The sequence below is a fragment of the Sander lucioperca genome, chromosome 20 (genome assembly GCF_008315115.2).
Source record: "Sander lucioperca isolate FBNREF2018 chromosome 20, SLUC_FBN_1.2, whole genome shotgun sequence".
NCBI classification, from domain to species: Eukaryota; Metazoa; Chordata; class Actinopteri; order Perciformes; family Percidae; genus Sander; species Sander lucioperca.
In genome coordinates, this window is record NC_050192.1 from 10,647,488 (window position 1) to 10,670,789 (window position 23,302).

The following is a 23,302-nucleotide window of genomic DNA, read 5'->3' on the forward strand; positions in this document are numbered from 1 at the left end:
CAGAAGTCAGTTTAGATTAGCTAATCCCAAATCACAACTATGTGAAATCACAGAGTTTTTTTTTCAGAAGTCTGTCCCTGTGCAAGCTGCAACAATGGGTACTAAAATATTTGCAAAAGGCATATCTGAATGTACTTAATGTATTTTCCTTGTATTAACAATATCATTTCTAATCTTATCTAATCTTTTCTTTGGTTGAAATGTCAGAGGTTCAACATGCAAAGTAAAACAAACTTTCAGAAGAGCATTTTATTAAACCCTTTTAGGAAACTACGAAGATAAAAGCACATGCAAGAAAAAGCGGACTGCATTAGCAATGAGATGTCACGGGAAGGCAAAAATGCAGTACAGGTATCCTGAATTTGAATCAAAACAGGTTTGAAATTCATGGCACATGGTTCTTCCTGCCTGCAGTAATCAGGATTGACGAAATTAAAACAAAAAAAAACAAACATTTCACTACTCCAAAAAGGATTGTTCTTTTCAAAAGAGAATTCATATTCGTATACATGTTAGCTTCAAGCACAACAGTACACACACAAAAATGACTTCCTCACAGTTTTTTTTGCTAATCTAAGGTTAAAAATTGACCATTCCCGAAATGACTCACCATACATTGAAGGTAAACATTGCCTTTCCAGTGTCAAGCCATTTGGCCCTTTCTCACGATAATGGATTTCTTGTCTCGTGTCCCACAGAAATCCAGACTACCACAATGTCATGAAGGACTATCCAAGCAATCCTCATGTGATGTAAATAGTAATAGTAAGCCTTGTTTGTGGCCAATTAACAACACTGAGATGTGTTCTATTACTCGATGACTACTTATGCCCCAATATCTGCACATCCCAATTTTGATGAAAATGAATTCAAAGGTTTTAAAACCACACAGGCATCCTTCACATATTTCACTGTTCACAGAGAAGATACTTATTTGCCTATAGACACAATCAACTTCCTTTCCCTCCAGAAACAGTGACTGTAAACACAATGGCAAACATTGATATGATATTACACTCCTGTCATTGGTACTACGGACTCCGTACCACAAAAAAAGAGGGCAGGTCTGTTCATCAATTCAGTGTTGTTTGGATGGAAACAGTCTACTGAGACGGAGAGGAGGATACCTGCCACTGACGGAATATAGCAAAAACCCTTTTAGACTTGTCCCTAGGGCCCTGGGAGGAAAGAGAGAATAGACAAATGTCACATATTGTTTAAATTAACACTACAAAGCCAAGTGGTAACAGTAATAACAAAAAAACTGAAATTAGCATGTCCATGCATGTATTGCTATGCATCTTTTTCCAGAGGATGTGATGTGGTCATTTCTGTTTTAAAATGCAACGTTTCTTTGCCCTTAACTCTTTTTACTTGACTCAAAAGAGCCTGCACAATAATTCCTATGTGCCTGGACTGTTTGGTGTATGCACAAATGGCAAATAAAAATCCTGAATCTTTCATAAGTCTTGACTTGCCTGTCCTGGACTGCCTCCTGCTGTACTGGAGTTCTTCTTCATGGGCATGAGGAGGTCAAGAGCAGCCTTCCAGCCCTGCTGATTAAGCTCCGAGACTCCATCCAAAAAGGGGTTTGCCCCTGGATCCACATTCTCCTTTCCCGCAGAGATCCAGGGACACCAGTCTCTGTGCTGAGCGAGGGGGTCAAATGCATTCTTGTGCAGAAGCCCATCCTGAAATACCATTAGGATATTAGTTATACAGCCTTGCCTTGAATTAGGTGTGTCAAATACTAGATAAAGTGAGAATTCAGATTTTTTTTTTTCACTCAAACTTGAGTTTAGAAATGCTTCTCTCATGATTCTTGGGGAAACTATGTCTGGATCAAGATATAGCATCTGTGATCTCTGTAGGCCTTTGAGAGCTTGTCAGGTATGTTGATATTATTATTTTATGACATTTCAGGTGTTTGCACAAATGTATAGTGCTAACCTCTTGTGCTATGATTATGACAAAACACTGCTTGCAAACTAGGTGCTTTCATCATCATCATCATCATTTGCTGACGCTACTTATAAAGAAACTAGGAGCACTGACTTTGATGAACCAATCTCTTTGCTAATGTAAATGTGGCAAAATTTGTCATGCAAGAATGAGATTGCATAGAGATAAGAATCAAAATGTGATGAGTGCAGCCCTAGCTTGACTACAAGTGTTACAATCATTGATATTACTCTCAAAACATTGACTTAATGACCATGCAGCACTGTATTAAAAGTTATGGAGCCCTGTGCCATAATAAAACTGTAAAAAAACAAGGTGTGAAATCAGCAGTAATGTTAGTTCTTACTGGATCACCAACTGATGACAGGCACAGGCGTTTAGGAGGGTGCTGCAGGCTCACAGCACCATCAGCCCCAGAGGTGTCCCCCTGTCCTCTACTGCGAGTTGCAGACCTTTTTCCCCTGGGCAAAAGACTTGGCAGCTCTTCACTGGGGCTTGGTGAGTCTCTGCTTCGCGCACGCAAAGACACAGGGGAAGAGGTTCCCTCACTCTGTAACACACACCAGAGCAAGGTTAAAAAAAAGCAACCCGGTACACTTGCCATTGTTATACATAGAGTAAAGTAATTCTGCTTAATATTAACATATGCATATAAGCCTAGCTTATTTAGCTGGTCACCCTTCATTTGCTTAAAGCTTGCCTGGTCAGAGCGGGTGGAGTCCTGGCTCCTCAGCTTCATGCGACATGGAGTTGTAGCAGAGGAGGCTGAGGCAGAAGCAGACTGGTCCCCTTGGGCCTCATGCATAGCTGCAGGGGCAGGACCTGTTGCTTGAGCAGAGGGGCCTTCAGTATTTGGTGAGGCATCTCCATCGCCTCCATTTCCCTCCATCTGGTGGAAGTTCCACAAACCCACCTTGCGCATACAGTACGAGCAGGTGAGGATGGGCAGGTTCATGGCATGCAGAGCTGGGCTAAGATAGAGAAATCCATGGCTCAGACATCTTAATCAGGTGGAGGAGTGTTAAAAATGTTTCTCTCAGTTTCCTAAATTACTTCCCCTGTACTTTACAGCTAGTACATCATTGACAATTTATTCAACATTGGAAATTATCTTCTGTGTTTGCTTACTCTAGTTTATGGCAATATCAAGTTGTGTGTACTAGAAAATGTACTGAGCAAGTGTAAAGTGTATTGAAGAGTCAAGCACAGCAAAAGGGTAGTTTCATCTCACCTTGCAGCCCAGCCACAGAGAGAAACAATGCATGCAGCCACCTGGACAGCCAAAGGTTCAGAACATGGAGAACGTCCCGTTCTCTTTTGTTCGTCCTCGATCAGCTGCAGTATAACACTGATTACATCCTCAGTCAAAGACTGCAATGAAACAGTGGACATTAGTAACATGTGAACAACTGAAAATGCTATGTTTTCTAATTGTTGAATACATCCACACATAAAGTTCAATGTTTTCTAGAATGAATCTGACTGTCCTTAACATGATCTCCTGGAAGCATTCTTCAAAGGCCTTTCTGTAATATGAAAAATTTTCATAATGCTTCAGAGTGCATTTTTGTCAGTATCCAAGACTCGGCCTCACCATAGACTTTAGCTGCTCCGGCTTCATGGCAGGCAGCTGCTGTGCAATGAGACAAGTGCTCTGGAAGCGCTCTAAGAAGGCAGTGAGAAGTGCCGATGGTTCACAGGCTGGAACCTGCCAGAAACGCTCTGAAATGACAACGTTTATCTTAACCATCAAGTGGATCCTCAGGGTTAATTCAGCTGAAATGACATGGTCATGGTATAGATCATTTTGTTGGTGTATGCATGCAATACAAAATGCTTGCTTCTACCTGGGCATGGAAAGTCAGGCCAGGGGCAAAACTTCTCATGCTGCGTCTGAAGCTGCCTCGATATCTCTGCAATGCGGGATCCATCTATTAAAGAAACAAGGTGAGTTGTTTGACCTTTCATTTTTGGCAGACTGGCATCATCTGCCCTACCTTGCCAAAATAAAAAATAAAGTGTGCCCTTGTATTTTTCTGTTACTTAAGTTTTGCTCACATTTTTCAAAGTCTAAAGTTGGTTGTAGTGATGCACAAAGGAAAGCCTGGCAGCTGGAGCACTTGAGCATATCACAGCCAACGTTGATCCAGCCATATCTGGCGCACATCAGAGGGGACAGTGTGCGGGGTTTGCCTGCCCATTTCAAACAGTGCTATGCTAAGGAAAATTTCACTCAGACACAAAACAAGTAGCCTATCGTCACATTTATTATTACTCTAAATGAGAGAGAGAGTAGATATCTATACATTTCCCACATGGATCATCTAAGTCTCTTCATATGTGAAATATCAACAAAAAAAAATATCAAAATTATAGATCAACAAGTGCTGTCTTTATAATGTAAAAACCTGGATGTCTTTAACTGGGTCAAAAGGTCAAAATAAGTGAAAGGATATTGAATAGGATTCCACTCTTGAGAAAAAGGCTTCTTTGTTTGTTGCCTCGCAGGGTGCTTGAGTGTTGCTTTTTACTTCCAGAACTTTCACATTTCCTTGTCCACTGAAATCCACATAAAGGAAAAAAAACATCTTCAGTTTCCACACACTTACTTATTATTTGAATGGTAAAAAAAAAAAAAACACATTAATTAGCAATTGATTAACTTATGTGTGTGTACTGTAAATTTCTCCTAACTCACTCAACACTTGCACCACTATACAGGAATGCTTGCTGTAGACCTACCAATTTCAATTAAACAAGTAGTAAGGGGTTAGTAAGGGGTTAGTTAGTTAGTTAGTTAGTTAGTTAACTGGTGGTAATAAGAATTAAAAAGAAATTGCAGTAACATGCAGTTAAACATTTCACCTGAATGGAACTTGTGAATCGAGATAAAACAATGAATAGCAGCTCCATTCTTCCAGATCTGTCTGCTAAATTAATGCATGGTAAGAAGTCAAACCAAATGTATTGGCTTTGATGGCTGGGCAGCAAGTGGACAATACTCCGGAAATTAATAGCAGACTACTAGAGTACACCGCGTTATATTAAAACGTTGGTCCCCAACCCCCCTTATCTTTAACGACAGTGCACGGGAGCGATAGCATAATGACTACCATACCAACATGTCCGTTAGATAGACTAATAACAAGCCAGAATAGCAAAGGTGTGCAAACTCCCGTTCCTGGCCTACAAGCTCCCAAATCTGTAGACTCGTCCCTCTTGAAATAACGCTGAGTGAAGGCGGCTCAACTAGCAGAGCTTCCAGGCTAAGTGGCTAACCAAATTAGCTAATGTCAACATGTTCTTTGGCCACTTTAAATCAAAATAGCGTGCGATTGTTAAAAAATTGCACCTGTTGGATCCGATATCTGTTGATGACACTCCTGCATTAAGAAGTTCACGAACTTTCTCTGGAGATGCAAAAGAAGACTTTTGTTGATTAGTGTTGCCGAGACGATCCCCACGACTGCCGCCGAGAGTCGCCATGATCGGCTCTGTGGTCCCCCGGAAAATAAAACCTGAAACCAATCGTTCCGCTTTACCCCAACCACAGCACCCTACTGAGCTCACCGAGGATGCTTGACTTCTTCACTGTCAACACATTTTGTAGACGTTTCTATCATCAGAATGTTATTAATCAAGTAGGAATTATCAACGAGAGATATGAAAATATCCCAAAATGCAATTTGATGTTTGTTTTTTTCATTTTACAGAATTAACGTTACCTTATTTAAAGCAGGATTCAATGTAACCGTTTTTTTCCTTTTACACTGAAAAAGCTACCTTATTTGAATGCACATTTAGTAGTATTTTGTTAGATACTTCCTAGCAGGGAGATGAAATGCGTCACTTTTTTAAAGATGTTTTATTGCAGCAAAATAGCCATTTTTCCATAAATAGCCTACACAAGAAAAAAATCAAAGAACCCCCTACCACCCACAGCCCAGGAATGGTAAACATTTCTCCCTCGTTCACAATTTAAAAAATTAAAGAAAAAACTATCAGTCAAGTAAGGCAGAGGTTCTAATTACAACATTATGTAGACAAGAGCACAATTAGTCCACTACCTCACTGGCCAAAGAGAGTCCCATATATATATTTTTTTTCATACGTTGCTGGTTTCCTCCTCACACTAAATAAATAATTTCAGATGTACTATAGGATGTTAATTAATTTCACCTTGTCTCTGTGAAGGAGGAAGTTGAAATACCTCACTTTAAATGACTTTTATTACACTGCAGTACAATGGAGGAAATATTTGTATACTTTAGGCAAAAGTAGCACTATGTAAATACTCCATCACAAGTAGCCTAAAAGTGCTGCATTCAAAGTCTTTAAAAGAAGAACAGAAGTATTGTCATCACATCCTCATTGTCAGCGTGTTGATAACCAGCTCATGGACCATGCAGTCTCACTTCATTCTCCCCTCTCCCCTGCATGCCTCTAATGGAAGCACAGAAAAAGAAAAAAATGATCTGCAAAAAAACTGCAATTAGATATCAGTTAGGGCCTACTTGTCAGCCACAGTCTGTCTTCACACACACAATAACTTTGCAAATAATGCTTTTTAACACATTATTGAATCGTTTCTTCTTCTTTTTTAAGACTGTATTAGTTTTTTTTTTTTTTTAACTAAGTTCACAGTTTAGGACAGAGAAAAAAAAACAGTCTTCAAGATTAAAATTAATTACACAAATCAGCATAAGAAACAAAACAAAAACCGATGAAAATATTCCAATCTAATACATTCCCATGTAAATAAAGTGTTGAGCATGGAAATAATACATCAAAAATACATTTTATTTCTATGGTTCAAAGTTATTCAGTCAGTCAAAAAAGAGCCTCCTTGAGTATATGTCCCTTGGATCAAAGATCCAGTAGGCCAAGGAAGGCTCAGGTCTTTGTCCAAAAGTTTTTTCTCTTTCAAAGTTCAGTGAGCACCTGCTTGACGAACGTATCGCTGTCAACTGACTGTTTGAAGATCATGGCACGTCTGATCTATCACAGTTTTACACATACAACATTTTCCAAGTCCCTGGACTACGGTACTGGGCCGCACTTTGACAGATACAAAAACTGTTGTTGTTTGAAGACGCGCAGTCCCGGGTAAATCCTAAATCGCATCTGCTAGAATGGTCGACGTCTATTGGCGCGTTCATGCCACCTCGGAATAACAGGGACTGCCCCCGTGATTACGTTGTTTTTCAGACTACCAGTGTTCACATGGTTAGGATGGTCTGGATGCGTGTTCTTCTTCTTCTGTTGTATTGGCGTTTGGCATAACAACTTGTTGCATGACTGCCACCAAATGTTGGGCGTAGCCTTGAGCATCAGGTGTGTGAAAACCTGGTGAAAACATGGAGGCTACAATAATTTGCTGCTGTTTTCTTATGCGAGCATACAAACAGCACATCGTCAGGTGTTTGTGTTATCTGCAGGACAACGAACAGGAAAGGACACGGATAATGTGTTGTTGTTTTTTTATACATAGGCCTATTTATGAATAATTTGAAACATGTTATGTCTGTGTATGTTTCTCAGCAGAGGCATTTGTCCACAACAGTTTATTGTCATTGAAATATGTTCAGTGAACCAAAATCACCTACATCAAACGTCAGTTGTCAACAACGCGTCACCAACTGGGAAACTCGGTTAGCAAAATCTGGCCCGAGTTTCCCACCTCTGATTCCGACAGGAAGGGACGTGAATGATGACGTTTTCACTCGGAAAAACGTTTTTCCGATGTCCATGAACGCACGGTATGTCTAGGTTAGGTATAGGCATGGGGAGTGGGGATTGGTTAGGGTTAGGGTGATAATTCCAGGGTAAGCCAATCAGAGACAGAATAAGGCAGGCCACAAGGCACGTCCTTTGACGTCGACACGTCTAGCGGATCCGATCTAGCATCTACCGCAGTCCCGCCTATCTCTAATGACGCCACGTCCTAATAACAAGCCCTCTGATTGGTCAAGTGTCTCACGGCCGGGGGGGTAAAATTTGTGAATGGCTTCATACTGAGATATGAAATTATTTATAATGTTTTATCAGCACTTTAGCAGATGTTGTTTTTATTTGATGTGACGTTCTTCAGGACTGGATTGTAAAGGGGAAACGATGTCGGACGCTGAAGGTGCTCGCAGTCCAGACCAGCTGAATAGATTCGAGAAACTGACACACAGGCCGCCGCACCGTGAGACATTAGCAGGTCGGTCAACAACATTAGCAAGACATGCTAACTACAGGTTATAACTTGACGTTGGCACATGTGGCCAGGCTAATAAACACTGTGTGTCTGAGATCCGCTGCGACCGAATACAATGTCACTTTTGCATAATAAGAATTTAACTGTTGCCCCTACTGGTGTCATTGCTAACCAAAACGTCCAAGCTAGTAACATCCAGCTATTCAGCCTGTTTATCTTTTATTAGCTTGTTAGCCCCCATATCCAAGATATACGTGTTACAAAATGAGTAACGTTATAAGCTGGTTATGGTAAATGGTTATCATAGTGTTTCACTTTTTGTAAAACCCTGTCTTTAAACTGCACATAAAACTTACTAATTATATGGCATGACACAGTCATTGATTGTTAGGTTTTACAGACCTGCAAACACCCTAATGCCAATTATTTTTAGGAGATTCAGGGCCGTTTACTGGGTACCAAGTATTGATAATCGTTATCTCCAGAACATGGTACTCAATGGACATACATTATTTAGATAATCCATCATGTGTGAAAAAAGCCAGGAAGGATTGACTCCTCTTTGATCCCTAAAATTTTCATGTGGCTGTTTATTAGATTTCAATGTTGTGGTATATCTTCAGTACATATCCTGGTCCTGGTCTGTTTTCGTTTTTTTGTGTCACAGATACAGTCTTACATTTGTCAAGGCCAGTCACACATGGGGCCCAGCAAAGTATGCTTTCTGTCAAGGCATGCTGGGATATCCTTCAGCATTCTAAAGTGGATGATGAATGTGCCTATTTTCTTCAGGTTCAGTCAGATTTTGTAGTAAATACAACCAGTGATATTTACTTTACTTCACCTGACTTATTCTTGTATATTGACTTAACTTGTAGTGGACATCTGTAGCTTCTTGTGTGGATGTTGATCTTATCTGTCTAGTATCTCTGTTAGCATGCTCCCCCTCTCCTCATCCTGTGAAACTTTGTTCCTCCCTCTCCAGGTCATCGTACTCCCCCTGCCCGCAGTGGGCATCGCTGCGTTGCTGACAACACTAACCTGTATGTGTTTGGAGGGTACAACCCTGACTATGATGAGTCCGGAGGCTCAGAGAACGAAGACTATCCACTGTTCAGGGAGCTCTGGAGGTACCACTTTGCCACCGGCTGCTGGCAGCAGATTCAAACAGAGGGCTACATGCCCACAGAGCTGGCGTCTATGTCAGGTGAAACATTGTATATCTAATAGTTTTGAACATTTTGATACTTAATGTTAGTATTTTATACCAAAAATGTGTATGGAAATTGAGTTTGGTGTTGCTGTCTCTTCAGCTGTTTTGCATGGCAACAACCTCCTGGTGTTTGGCGGCACCGGGATCCCCTTTGGTGAAAATAACGGCAATGACGTACATGTTTGTAATGTGAAGTACAAGCGATGGTCACTGCTCAACTGTCGGGGGAAGAAGCCCAACAGAATCTATGGACAGGTAACCTCATAAATTACCCTGTCATGTGATTGCTCTCTTGAAGGATTTTAAAATATTGTAGAGACTAATTTTGAGTTTTTTAAATCCAGTTGATATACAAACTTTTAAACTTGCTGTTATCTTTCGTCCTTCAGGCAATGGTCATTATAAACGGCTTCTTGTACGTGTTTGGAGGGACAACGGGTTACATCTACAGCACAGACCTGCACAGGCTGGACCTGACCACCAGGGAGTGGATCCACCTCAAGCCCAACAACCCTCCTGACGACCTGCCTGAGGAACGGTATGCCTTTATGACACCTGAATGTGCTACACAGGATCAAAACAAGTGTTGAATATTTTCAGTGTAGTAAAACTCATGGCGGGCTATTGTGTGTGTGTCACAGGTACAGGCATGAAATAGCACATGACGGACAGAGGATCTACATCCTGGGAGGAGGAACTTCCTGGACATCTTACCCTCTGGACAAGGTACCAGTTATCAATAAGGGTATACTCACCAAATGCGTCACTGTGTGTCAGCCAGAATTTCAAATTTCAAAATGTTTATTACAGTTTGTTGTTTTGTACACAAGCCAAATCTATCTTAATCACTGCACGAAACACTAAATATTGTATTTTTTTAATAGATACATGCTTACAATCTGGAGACCAATTCCTGGGAGGAACTTACAACTAAACCTCATGACAAAATAGGTCTGTTTGTTGCACCTCATTATTAACTAAGCCTGTTTTGTTCTCTTTCATACCATTCTAAAATGTATGTGCTTCTGACAGGGTATCCTGCTCCTAGGAGATGCCATAGCTGTGTACAAATAAGAAATGGTGAGAACTTTTCAATAACGCCGTGCAGCTAATATCAACTGATGAACATAATCTGCTTCAAAGATAAACAGGCACTACTGTCAATTGATATCCCATCCTCCATATGTTAAACTGATTTGAGAGTAACTCCATGCCAGCTGATACATGTACAGCTACATAAACCGTATCTGACCATTCAATTTTTCTCTGCTGTAGATGTATTTATCTGTGGAGGCTACAATGGGGAATTGATTTTAGCTGATCTGTGGAAGATCAACCTGCAGACTTTCCAGTGGAGTAAACTACCAGCAATGATGCCTGAGCCGGCCTACTTCCACTGTGCTGCTGTCACGCCAGTTAGTACAAAACCCCCAGTCACTTTGCATGCATATACTGTACATTTAATAAGCTTTTCAATTAGCAATTTCAAGCAGTGTTTTTTAGGGCACGTCAGTGGTAACAATCTTTTTCATGTACACAAGTGAAATACATGTTGATGAAAGTAGTTAGTAATTTAGTCATGTAATGTAACCCATGGAATTCATTTAAATGACCTATCCCTTAGTCTAATTTCCTACTAGATAATGTTCTGTTTTATAAGTTCTGTAATCAAAGCAAAATGAGACGAAAATGTGAGTGATAGAAGAATATGTTCTTCTTTCTTTTCTCTTATTGATCTACTTTGTATCAGATGTTATTTTGGTCACACAAGTTACCAATGATGGCCCATAGGGGAGCTTAGACCCAAAAGGCCCAGGTGATTAATGTAGTAAACTCTCTCTCTATACTGAATATAATATTTACGTCTTAGTCTTTTTCCTTCACTCCGTCCCCAGGCTGGCTGCATGTACATCCATGGTGGGGTGGTGAACATCCATGAGAACAAGAGAACTGGCTCTCTGTTTAAGATCTGGCTGGGTGTACCCAGCCTGCTGGAGCTATGCTGGGAGAAGCTCCTCAAGGCCTTTCCCCACCTGACTTCAATCCCTACCATGCAGCTGCTCAACCTGGGACTCACACAGGAACTCATTGAACGTTTGAAATAGGCCGCACATGGAAGGACGGACAAATGAATGGATGGGATGGGCTGGGCTGGAATGGGAGGAGATGAGTTCTGACAGAGCACAGAATTAAATTCTTAGCAAAATTCTCGGGAAAATGTCGTTTCCCTCCCCTGCCTAACGTAGCCCCACCTTAAAACCAAAAACAATGGGATGCCTTTTTTTGTTAGTTCTTATTATTTTTCGCAGTTTCAGTGATGATAAAGAAAATAAATGTGGAATGTTTTATGGATTTTACTCAACCCCCCTGTTGCCACCACAATTCCTTACATGATGCCTTTGTGTCAAGCTAAACATGAATTCCCACTTCTCATCCTCCAAACTGTGACAGCTGGAAATACTATATTTTGCCATACCACGTTTTCAAAGATTGTCTATTCGTTCGATCGTTTTTTTTATCTGCCTCCTCCAGTACTTTTTAAGAATTCTGTGCAAAGGAAGAATGCATGTGTATTTATTTAAAAGACTAATTCAGTTTTTCTGGGGGTATTCTCATCACCTGATATTGCTGTTTGCACACTTTGTCTTGCAAATTTGTGGATATTTACTTTTTTTTTAATTAGATCATAAAAGCAGTCTATCTTCAGTATAAAAAGTGGCAGACTGTTTTTGAATAAGGACCATGCCAGTGTTTCTGCACATTTTAGCCAATTTAATTCAAGTCTCATGTATAATTTTCATTTCTGCTGACATGCTGTCGTGTTTTAGATTTGCTTTTAAAATGGTTTTGCGACCTTCCAGGTAGCCTTTTTATTTCCCTTATCTCCTTATGGTATGAAAAGACTTGAGAGACTTGAGAATTGCGACTTGCTTAACATAGTCAATCACACTGATTTGCGTTTGCTTTTATTGTTGAAGTTATGTAATCCTTGTATAACTTTGACATAAATAAGAGCAGACACGCTGGTCACTGTGAGGCCAACCAATCTTAAATTTCAAGTCTGAGTTGTTTTTATACTATATGAATGGAAACCAGTGTCTGCCTGGAGGGAAGGAAAATCATTTTTTTTAAAGTTATGGTATACTTCGAAAATGGTCATGAGTAATATGTTTTTGTGATAAGTTAGCTAAAACGTGCAGAAACACTGTATGCCCATCGTTAGTGTGTGAAGAAAAGGTTCAATGCTGGATTTGCATACTGTATGTCTGAGCTCTTGTATTTCCTGTATTTTCCATTCTACATTATGTTACAGCCTAGTCTGGAAAACAGTCTGCAAAAAGGTTTCAAGGGTGGCTATCTTTAAAATGATTAATTTTCCATCCTGTTTGCTTGCAGCTCTCATTTGTAAACCAAACCATGCAACACATCACTGTGAATTTGGTGCTCTTTAAAATTAATTCAAAAATGCTTTTATTCAAATAAAGACTTAAATCTGTTCAGACTTTTACTCCCTCTCTGTTGAGGACACAAAATGTTTTGCACAGGGAGTTGCTTTAGTAGCAGGCTTATACAAACATTTGTTTTCACTGCAGTGCCTTTTTTAAACCTTTGAGGCTGACATTTCCCAAATATAGGCAGTATACGATATTTGCATATTAGACAAAGGGTTCATGTTGAAAATTGTTTTTAAGTAAGTGAACATTTTCAATAAGCTGTAACATATAATCATTCAACATCTTGGTGACAAAAATAGCAATTGTGTATCCTGTTTCAAGGATGCAGAGGCTTTGTATTCTCTTCCTGTTAATCCAGACAGAGTAGACTTAAGGCATATTAGGAATTAACCCGAAAATCACTTAGTCAACGTGTCAAGTTATTGTGTTCCAATACAGTTCTTATGTTTAATTCATTTAACATATGCCAAATATTGTGCAACTTGAACAAAGTGATTATAATGAGAGGTTAGGTGAGGCCCAGGATGGGATGTTGCCCTATGGTTTGATCTACCTGCACTACTTTTCTCCCTTTTATTTCTGTTCTGCATGTCGTCATTCCCTGCTTTTTATATTAACTTTATCAAACCTTTAATTTGAGACCGTTTTAAAGGTGACCACTAAAATGTTGTACAGTAGGCTTGTGTGAATGTTGTTGGGAGTACTGTTAATAAAAGTGTTCTGTAAATAGCACTCAGATTCCTCGTTTCCTTTGCTCGACTAATTATTAGCATGATACATAAATCATTTTTCTATTTAAGACCATTTTTGAACTGCTGTTGCCACTTCTATTCTGAGAATAGAAACTAGATCAAGGTGATATCATGCATGTCATTTGTCATGTTGATAAGAATACTAAATGTGCCAAAATGTCAATAATTAACTTTATAGAGCCATAAAGCTAAGATATCAAAGTGTACCCAAACTTAAAACTCCAATATAATTTATAGTGGTGTACATTTTTCAAAAGAAAAGTTTAAATACAAAGTTGTGTTATGTAGGTAGTGAAGCACTGGTTAAAAAAGTGATCTTATTTCACACACAAGTTTTTTTTAAATAGATGCATTTATTATGTCCTTTATAAACCACATATTACAATATATAAGAGCCAAAAATGATTACCACAAATGTATATTTAAATGCAAGAGCAAAAAATCAAAGTCACACATTTTTGATTACAGCCAGAAATGGGAATATGTTCGAGTGCACAAAACACCATTTAATATAATATGACAAAAAGCAGACAGAAGCTACTCACTTCCAGCTTTGCTGTGAAATTTCACAACTCAATCCAAATATTTTTCCATCTTTTGTGCTACTGAACACAAACCACCTGAAGATGAAGGACTAATGCATTTTTTATAGGATTTGTCTTGGCAAACAGATCAACAAGAGCGTGGAGATGGAGCAAAGAAGTAAAGGGCCAAAAGGATGAGGTAGACCACCACTAGAGCAGTGCCTGCAAACAAAACAGAGTTGATTATAATCTACATATCAATTCAAGCTTAACCTTTACAAATAAACAGGCCATATGCACACATCCTCTTACCTGCTAATTCTTGAATCTACATGGTTTAGAAGTTAAGGTATAACCAATTGCTCATTTGCCAACATCTAATATTTTGTTGCTCTATGTGAATTGATGTCCATTATGTGGAGAAATCTCTGCATCCTGACTCACCCTGAAAGTAGTCACATTTTCCATCCATGAAGATGTAGTTGACCAGAATGACACTAAAGATGCTGGCCCACAGATGAATATCACTGAACACAAGCACAAATCCAACATCCTGGGGGAAGAGTGTTCGCTGTGTCATGAAACAATTGCATTATGTAAAGAAATCCATTAGTTACAAAAACTGAGCACTTACATAGAAGGCATTGAAGAGTACGAGCAGTGGAATCTGAATCATGCAGACCTGCACAGCAATGCAACTGCCCACTTCAAGACTGTAGACAAAGGTCATATATGTATATAAGTTAAAAAGTTTTATAACACTCCTTTTTACAATGGCTCAATATACCTTAGTATCTACGAACCAAAAAAATTGTATAACGTGTAATGCTGTTCAAACAATGTGAAAATCTTTGTGTTTATAAATGAGTAAAATTACAAATTAGACATTGAACTATCACACTACTGTTATTTAGTCATTGCTTAAAGGAACAGTTCACCCCAAAATCAATAATACATATTTTTCATCTTATTTTTTTCACAAACCTGGTTGTGAGAGCAGTTTCATGTAGAAACTATATTTTTTCTCTACCGAACTATGCCCGCCAACCATATCAGTGCACAGAAGGAAGCAGACGAGATGCTGGTGCTCATGACAGCGTAAGACGTAAACATTAATGCCATCCTCCTCAGTTGAGCTGTAATGTTAGCTAGCTCAGGTGAGCTAGCCTATTGGTTAGCTATAAATCTTCACTAGCTAGCGGTTGTAATTGTTTTATGTGGACCACAGGAAGACTAGCTGCTACATTGTTAACAGCTAATGGGGATCCGAAATAAAAGATAAAGATAACAATATTGGACCACAAGTTAGACATCCATGAGAAGCCTATGCTTCCTTCTGCGCGGTGATACAGTTGGCGGGTGTAGTTTGGTAGAAAGAAAATAGTTCCTACATGAAACTGCTCACAACCAGGTTGGTGGGTTACCTTGAGTAGCCATATCATGTTTTTCTAGAAAGTGACATTGCTGTTGAGTTTTTCAAATGTATTCTTTTGGTGCTTTGAGCACCACAAGCCGAGTGCCATCTAGTTTGAAATTATTGGAGAGAAGGCAGATATCTCTATGGCCGATATCTCCAACTCTGGGCAACTCACACCAAAACAATCTAGATTGATAAATAGCACAACAGGTAAGAGGTAAAATATGTTTTTTTTTGATTTCGGGATAAACTGCCCCTTCAAATATTGTGCTTGCTTGCCAGATCTATCATTGCTCGAAATTGAAATAGGCTATGGCCTTTATAAAGTGGAAGAAGGCGGTAACTAAAAATTATACTACAACAGCAGAGTGGACTAGGACTAACCTCAGGCTTATGTTGTTCTGCAGTGCAAATTGGATCCCATTAACAATCTCAGGAAGCTCTGGCACCATTGCCAACACTGTGACACCGATGAAGTACTGCAAAAGGGGGCAGCATCAAGTACAAAGAAACACATTGAGGTTTATAAAATGTTTATATTTTCTATTCCTAACTATTGGAGTTAGTTTATCAAAAATGTATTCCAGGTTGTGAATTTCAACTTCAATTGAAGGTTTGCATCTTCTTCTATATATTAATGTGGTCATATTAACCGAGGACCAATGACACTTGGAATCTAAGTGGCATTTCCCTTCCTCTTTAAAAGGTAAAGTATTTTGAATACCTGAGAGACGCGGGAATGGGTCAGAATAGGCTCAATGTTCTCCGTGCTGAGGTCTGCGCAGCAGGCCATCAATATTGTGGAAACAATCAGCACTCCAAGAGCCCTCCACCGGGACCAGTGGACTACATGATGACCTGCTGGTGACATACACAAAATAGGCTTACCAACGTTTAACGTTTATGACTTACCTTACTGTTGCAGGACGTTTTTCTCCCCTTTTACATCCATCCAATAGAGTTCGAAGTCTGAACTTTCTCCCATTTTTAGGTTCTTTACCCTCACATGCTGAAGGCGTTTGGCATGCACAACTTTACTGTAAGGAAAATGCTTTTCTCATATGCACAAATATAGCAGGCAACAGGCAAGTTAGTGTGTTGCAATGTTCATGTTCCTTCACCACACACACACACACACACACACACACACACACACACACACACACACACACACACACACACACACACACACACACACACACACACACACACACACACACACACACACACACACACACACACACACACACACACACACCTGTTGCATTGTGGCTGGTGGAAACAATGCTGCCATTAATACATGTGTTGGCTGCAAGGAGATGGCCCGTGGTGACCTCACCAGTGGGGTGATAGTTGCTGGTACCCTCTTGTGCATACTGACCACCGTGTGCATGGCCCCCTTGACCATCGCTGATATGAATATCATAGATGTGGGAGTGGGTTTTCAGTGTGAAGATGAGGCCGATCAAGTATGCAGAAGGCAGCAGCACAGAAATCGTGTACACCAGGGGCCTGGAAAACATTATTTCTTTAATAATTTAATAATTAATTAAAAGACTATTCAGTTTGTTACTTAAAAAGAAGAAGAAAAAAGAAAATGTGTACATGTACTGTATGTAGCACCTGGACTTACTCAATATGGGACAGGATCAATAGTGGGTCAGCTGAACTCTGTTAAAAACAAAAATATTAAGGTGACAATATGAATAAATACATTTTAAAAGCCTTTTTATATTATCAAGCTGTGGAGAACCATAAAGATTCAATCTTCATGTGTGTTCAGTGTCTGGAATATGTTGATACAAACATCAAGGCAGTGAAGCACTGCAAACAGTTCCCTCGCCATTTCCAGGTGCAGGGACAATTGGCAAATCTTGATTTAAATATAGGTTTTCAAATTTGCATGAAGTCATATAAAGGTTTAGTGAATCAGCCCACCGTGTCATAGTGACAATTCTTGCAGACGAAGGCTAAACTGGCATTGCCTGGAATATTGGTGCAGCTTTCACACATCAGATTACCAAAGGTCTTGGAGAAGAGAGTGGGAGCAAACACACCTGGGGAAAATGTTACAACATGAGGGTCAGGTTTTATGAATGCGTTAGTGGAGGACATATTGTTTAAAAAGGAGTTATACGTGCAGCTGCCATACATACCTCCTACAGATATGAAAAGCAAAGCTGAGCTCACTCCAGCTGAACGACTGTTAAAACGCTGCTCTTGGTGTTTAATGCCCCCAATGATCATACAGATACCCTGTGCAGTTGACAAACACAAACAGCAAGAAGTTCATAATCATGTCAGAGTATCATAATGCTGAATGTTAACTGATATGTACACATGTTCATCTGTCTCTCTCAGGCACTCACAGGTACGAACAATATACACCCAAGCAAGGTCCCAGTGAGCGCTGATTTAACCACCTCTTCATAACATTTGGTCTTAGCATTGTGTCCCTGCAGCAGTGCTGTGATGTAGAAGGTCATCTCCGTGATGGAGCCGAATGTCGCGTTCACAACCGCTCCCACTGCAAAGTTACTCTGTGCAGAAATGCTGTGGGAATATGCACAGTTACCAATAAGCAACCATTAAATATATTGTGCATCTGAATTCATGAGGAAAATGACACCCCAAGTCTGTACTGTCTCCTTTCATTAACATTCATCTACTGGCCAGAGACAGAAATGCAAAATAATGGCCGGGTTGGCTCAGTGGGTAGAGCAGGCTCACATACAGTATACTGAGAGGTTTATGCCTCGACGCAGAGATCCAGCGTTCGAATCCGACCTGTGACGATTTCTTGCATGTCTTCTCCCTCTCTCAACTAGCTGTCCTGTCAAATTAAAAAGGCAGGAAAAGCCCAAAAAAAATAATCTTAAAAGAAATGCAAAATAAAAAACCTTACCTGGCAATACCCATACCAATATAGTAGGATAGAGGAATGATGGAAGCGATCGCTGTGGTAAATTTAGCCTCCGCACTGCAGACATTGTGTTCACGGTCAGTATAACCAATAATGAGAGTGAATAATACCAGGGGAAGCATGTCTGCAAGGAACATAGACTTAAAGAGAACAAATGAATGGACAGTGGACAAACCACTACTGTACTGACCTTGTACATCTGCAGTACAAAAACCCTTTTTGAAATAAAATCAGGATTGGGGATGGCAAACATATATTACTTAAGAATGGATAGATGTCCACAACTCTTATCTTCTACTACTACGACCAGAGATGACATTGAGACTACTACAGTTTTCCCGTCTCCTGCTCTTAACTGCGCACACAACTCCACCACAACACTTTTTGAGTATACAGGAGACCAGTATATTGAAATGCAATCCAATGGTGCCATAGCTGAACTCTTACAAGCAAACTAACTTTTCTTACAGGTCCCTTACTTTCATCAAGTTAGATCCAGTGAACCAAAAAGGATACTGAGAGCAAAAATGTTGATTCCTTGGACAGTGTATTTGTAATAATACACGTTGAAAGCTTGATAACAGCATAAGATGACTCTGGTCTCATACTCAAGTGTCTGCTAAAGAGAACATAAAACACTTACTTCAAGTTATAAATGAATTTATTAGATGTAAACAGTCAATTAACAGATAAGGGCCAGTTTATACAAAACTAAAAACAAAAAAATATTTTCTCTGCTTCCCTCTAGTGGTAACATTTCTTTCCTTGAATAACATCTAATCCACCAATGGCAATTCTAACAGTGAGCTATTTTCCAAGAAGTCAATTCCCAACATTTCACAGTGTTAGTGGCAGATGTCTGCAAACTATGTACAGTACATGTTATACACCACTTGTTGGTAAATGAAAAGTATGTTCTTTGTGATTTGGTTAAACTGACCCTTTAAGTATAAAAAAAAAAAAAAAAAAAAAAAAAAAAAAGTCATGAAAGTCATAGAGGACACTAATTAGATTGGCCATTTACACACTGCAACAGTGCCATTTTCAAATAAGAATTTCTAGCACTTCAGTTAGCATAGCAAATAAGGCTATAAAAAGGTCTAGTACTATCTATCCATCTATCATGAAACTCTTGCAGTTGGTGTTTTGATAAGCATGACCAGTGCAGCAAAAGGAGGAAAATACTGCACACATTCCTTGCCTCGACACCTTTCTCTCAACTAACCACTGACATTTTAGAAAATGAACGTGCACCTTTTCCAGCCTGTGAATCTGAATGTCCTCTGGCGCCATGAGGAGGACTATGGTCAGTGTGCGAGCATTCATCTTGGCTACAGGTATAGGGAAGACCAGCAGCCAGGAGAGCACACAGGCCAGGGAGTGAACCACAGCCAAGACAGGGTAACCCAACAACAACCAAACAAAAGTGCTGATGCGACACTGCAGAGAGAGAGAGAGAGAGAGAGAGAGAGAGAGAGAGAGAGAGAGAGAGAGAGAGAGAGAGAGAGAGAGAGAGAGAGAGAGAGAGAGAGAGAGAGAGAGAGAGAGAGAATAACTGAAATCATTCATAATATATAGAAACATTACTAAATGTTCATTGCGCCAAGTGATTAAGGTCATTCTGACTCTTACCCAGTGCTTTGAAGTTATTCTAGCTGGTAGTTCTGGGACAGGGATCTCAACAGGGATTGGGGAAGACATCAGAAGGGGCCTGGAGTCCTTGTCACTGTCCCTCTCTTCAGGAATGACCTCACACTTTGGAGGCTTTGCAACAGATCTCTTAACTACATCCCCGGCCTGAAAATGGCAGAGATAACAACAGGATATGGTGAATAATTACTCCTTGGTAATTTTGCAATGGCACTTAAATATTGGAATAGTATTATACTACATATCAAATTACCTTTTCTATCGACTTCCCAAATGGCCAAATAAAGTACCATGCCATCTTGAAACAAAGTTTGCCTAAACAAAGCATTTAAAAAATGGCATGATGTTTCCACATTTAAGGGGACACTAAAATACTCTCTGGTTTATGGGATACATACCATATGGGGCACCGAAGATTGTTAGAAACATTACAGGACAAATGATAAAGTAGATTAAAGATATCCACCATCCAAATAAAATTACATAAACTATGTTCCCAAAGGTGACCACTGGGCCTGAAAGAGAGAAGAAATCCCACATACAGGTTATTGGTCACATAACAATTCCATATTTGTCTATATGTCAGTCCTGTTAAACATAATTAAAGTGCAAAGAGAGAGGGGAAAAAAAGACCTTCTTGAGGCTTAACAATGCTAAGATCAGAGTAGAGCCCTTTGATGATGTCTGATCGGTCTTCAATGGGCTTCTCCGTTACGTTGCCCTTCCACTTTCTGAAGCCGAACTGAAAAAGGAGTGATTTTAAAAAGTGTCACAGAAAACAAATGTAAATAGGGGCCGACCCACATTAAATGTGCCCAGGCCTTTTTAAATTATTTATTGAATAACAGTGAAAAAGGTGATACTAATGAGGTGCAGAGGAGTGTTTAGAGTGAGCCTTAACAGTCATAGCCCACCTTGTAGTTGTTGGCTTCCCTTTGGGCCTCCACCTCATTCTCAGCTCTGATTGTGGTCTTTGTGGTGCTTTCATGCCAACCCTCTTCTCCACACCGAGATGAAGTAGATCTAGAGGTGCCGTGTCCTCCTGTGCAGATCACAACTGTGAGAAAACTCTTCCACATGGCAATACAAGAAAATATGATGATGATGATGATAATAATAATAATAATAATAATAATAATAATAATAATAATTCACAATAAACAGCAGTGATGGATGCTCTCGCACTTTCAGTTGACCTGTCCTGTCTATCTAACAATCATTTTTGTGATATCAACGTCTCATTCACCTCTGGGGACGGTGAGGAAACATTTGGGTGTGAAGTGACAGAAGTAGTGGGCAGAAGCATCTGGGGAGGGCGTCTCCACTGCGCCTAGCTCTGGATGATGGGGGCCAACACAGAGCCAATCAGTTTGGGACTGTCGTCGTGGAACATGGTGATGCTGTTCAGGATCTACAGAGTGCTCTGGATAAGGAAATATAATGGAGAACAGAGCTTTACATATACAATATTTTGACATAAATTGATTTTGTTGCCAGTTCAGCAGTGAAAAATGCATTGCATCACACACACTGGTTATTGCATTAGAGGTGTAGCGTTGATTGACATCCAGGACCAATGCCTTTCAGCCATGGAAAAGTGTGTGACTAACAAAAACCTCCTGAGAGTCATGCAGTGTCTCCTCTGCCAAGACTGATCACATTATAAATGCATTGCAACACAGAGATTAGAAAACTGTGCTATGATTTGTAATTAAAATTAGGATTAAAAATGGATAGATTCAGGAAGCAACTGGAAGTTGATGAAGCAGACTCGCACATTCAGAAATAACATATTTCAACGCCACAGAAAATTGAAATAAAATGCCCTTTTTAAAACTACTATGGTAGTGTGCTGACACCTTTAAGAATACAGCCAGAAGCTAATGAGAGAACTGTCTTTTGGCTGCATGAAAGTTAGGAACAATAAATGGTTGCACATTTGTCTGCGTAATGAGACAATCCACCAAACTAACACGATGTGAATTAGATGGATAATCTACATTATGATTGCAAAGTTGCGATCATCACAAGGCAATCACCATATAAGTACATGAAAGAAACCATGCTTCTGATTTCGGACACAATCCTCACTTCTACCTGTCCGTAGAGGTATTCCAAAAGTGACCTCAGTGACGTTTAAATACGTTTATGACTTAAAAACAATTCTTCTAGGAAAAAAGCGACTTCTATGGAGTTCGACAGTCAAACAGAAAGTCCTACAGAACGTGTTTTTAGCTCTCAAAGTTTAGTTCAGATTGGAGGGAAGTTTGGCAGCACAGGTGCCTTTGATGACTGCAAGTCAAATGTCAAAGAAGCAAAGTAATAAACACAAAACGCAAAGACAAATTATGATAGCCCGAGTTTTTAAAATCCGTTGTGAAGGAACAAACTCAGGGTGTTGGTTGAATGGAGGTCAATGCGAAAGCCCCAGCAGAAGCAGAGTAGTTTAGTCTTACCTGAATCAGCCGAGGATCTTCTACGCAGGTTCTCCACATCAACTGGCATCAGCGAAGACTTTTTGTATGACATTTTGCTAGTCTATTCCTCAAGAGTCGCTCCTGTCCTGTATCATCTGTGCGTCAAGTGTTCACTCCCTCTTTATGAAGTCTGCCGTGGGGTCATGATTGTTCACCACGGTAGTCTGACGCCCAGCAAAGACAGAGAGGGGCGGGGAGGTGGATGGAGTAGCAGCGATGACTGCAAGATTTTAAATCTTACTATTTCAGTCTTAATGTGCATATGTTTTCGATCTATCTTTCTATATATGACTTTAAATGTTCCTCTTTTATCTTTAAAGTCACTGTGTGTAGGATTTGAAAATGTGCATGCAACTTTAGCGTCCCCAAGCGGAATTATTAAAGACACTGTGTGACAGAAAGTGTGACACTGCAGACAGCATCAGATTGCATTGCATGCTGTTACTGCTTTTGTAAAACATAAGCAAACTATGAACACGTTATTTTGTATGAAAATAAAAGGTTTTACAAAGTAACATCAATATATACCAATGACATTTAAACTTTTTGGTTAAACTAATTAAACAAATTGAGTGAAACAATATGTCATGTCATCTTTGTAATCATTAAGAAAAAGGCACAACTTGGAAAACAGCCAAAACAAATCATTTAGCTGACAGAATGTTTTTTCATTTAGATGGTGAGACAAGTTTTTGCGGATTCTAGAAAATACCTTCTGAAAAGTGGT

At 39.7% G+C, this 23,302-nt stretch overlaps 3 protein-coding genes across 6 annotated transcripts; 1 reads left to right on the forward strand and 2 right to left on the reverse strand.

Annotated features, from left to right (window-relative positions):
- Positions 1–234: 234 nt before the first annotated feature.
- Positions 235–5,559, reverse strand: zc3hc1 (zinc finger, C3HC-type containing 1). Its single transcript, XM_031313590.2, has 10 exons — positions 5,315–5,559; positions 4,419–4,521; positions 4,021–4,171; positions 3,810–3,893; positions 3,557–3,684; positions 3,194–3,333; positions 2,663–2,933; positions 2,309–2,512; positions 1,479–1,691; positions 235–1,178 (listed from the first exon to the last, which is right to left on the reverse strand). The coding sequence occupies exons 1-10, from the start codon at positions 5,446–5,448 to the stop codon at positions 1,104–1,106; spliced, it is 1,503 nt and encodes a 500-aa protein (XP_031169450.1). The 5' UTR covers positions 5,449–5,559; the 3' UTR covers positions 235–1,103.
- A 2,341-nt stretch (positions 5,560–7,900) lies between these two features.
- klhdc10 (kelch domain containing 10) lies at positions 7,901–13,563 on the forward strand. Its single transcript, XM_031313581.2, has 9 exons — positions 7,901–8,167; positions 9,150–9,371; positions 9,478–9,632; positions 9,767–9,915; positions 10,019–10,103; positions 10,262–10,328; positions 10,410–10,457; positions 10,653–10,792; positions 11,273–13,563. The coding sequence occupies exons 1-9, from the start codon at positions 8,077–8,079 to the stop codon at positions 11,480–11,482; spliced, it is 1,167 nt and encodes a 388-aa protein (XP_031169441.1). The 5' UTR covers positions 7,901–8,076; the 3' UTR covers positions 11,483–13,563.
- Positions 13,564–13,934: 371 nt separating this feature from the next.
- Positions 13,935–22,763, reverse strand: cax1 (cation/H+ exchanger protein 1). 4 transcript variants are annotated; one of them, XM_031313694.2, is made up of 20 exons: positions 22,555–22,763; positions 21,345–21,521; positions 21,013–21,140; positions 20,732–20,840; positions 20,497–20,613; positions 20,352–20,413; positions 20,081–20,245; positions 19,703–19,888; positions 18,965–19,067; positions 18,431–18,572; positions 17,895–18,078; positions 17,682–17,781; positions 17,464–17,582; positions 17,159–17,196; positions 16,784–17,037; positions 16,250–16,386; positions 15,910–16,004; positions 14,743–14,821; positions 14,553–14,661; positions 13,935–14,330 (listed from the first exon to the last, which is right to left on the reverse strand). In XM_031313694.2, exons 1-20 carry the CDS (start codon positions 22,625–22,627, stop codon positions 14,257–14,259), a joined length of 2,451 nt encoding a protein of 816 aa, XP_031169554.1. In that variant the 5' UTR covers positions 22,628–22,763; the 3' UTR covers positions 13,935–14,256. The 4 variants fall into 4 exon arrangements, with proteins under 4 accessions (XP_031169554.1, XP_035852204.1, XP_031169559.1 ...); XM_035996311.1 differs by having other exon boundaries at positions 16,907–17,037; positions 18,965–19,064; positions 22,555–22,761; XM_031313699.2 differs by having other exon boundaries at positions 16,250–16,383; positions 16,907–17,037; positions 22,555–22,761.
- Positions 22,764–23,302: the final 539 nt, after the last annotated feature.

Coding starts and splice junctions, on each gene's coding strand:
- zc3hc1 (XM_031313590.2), bottom strand. CDS start 5,448: ATGGCGACTCTCGGCGGCAGTCGTGGGGATCGTCTCGGCAACACTAAT. Junction 3,334..3,556: donor CGGAGCAGCTAAAGTCTATG/GTGAGGCCGAGT, acceptor GTTTCATTGCAG/TCTTTGACTGAGGATGTAAT. Junction 1,692..2,308: donor TGTCATCAGTTGGTGATCCA/GTAAGAACTAAC, acceptor ATGGTATTTCAG/GATGGGCTTCTGCACAAGAA.
- cax1 (XM_031313694.2), bottom strand. CDS start 22,627: ATGTCATACAAAAAGTCTTCGCTGATGCCAGTTGATGTGGAGAACCTG. Junction 21,522..22,554: donor AAGATCCTCGGCTGATTCAG/GTAAGACTAAAC, acceptor TTCCTTATCCAG/AGCACTCTGTAGATCCTGAA. Junction 14,822..15,909: donor CAGAACAACATAAGCCTGAG/GTTAGTCCTAGT, acceptor CTTTGTCTACAG/TCTTGAAGTGGGCAGTTGCA.
- klhdc10 (XM_031313581.2), top strand. CDS start 8,077: ATGTCGGACGCTGAAGGTGCTCGCAGTCCAGACCAGCTGAATAGATTC. Junction 9,633..9,766: donor CCAACAGAATCTATGGACAG/GTAACCTCATAA, acceptor TTCGTCCTTCAG/GCAATGGTCATTATAAACGG. Junction 10,458..10,652: donor CTGTGTACAAATAAGAAATG/GTGAGAACTTTT, acceptor TCTCTGCTGTAG/ATGTATTTATCTGTGGAGGC.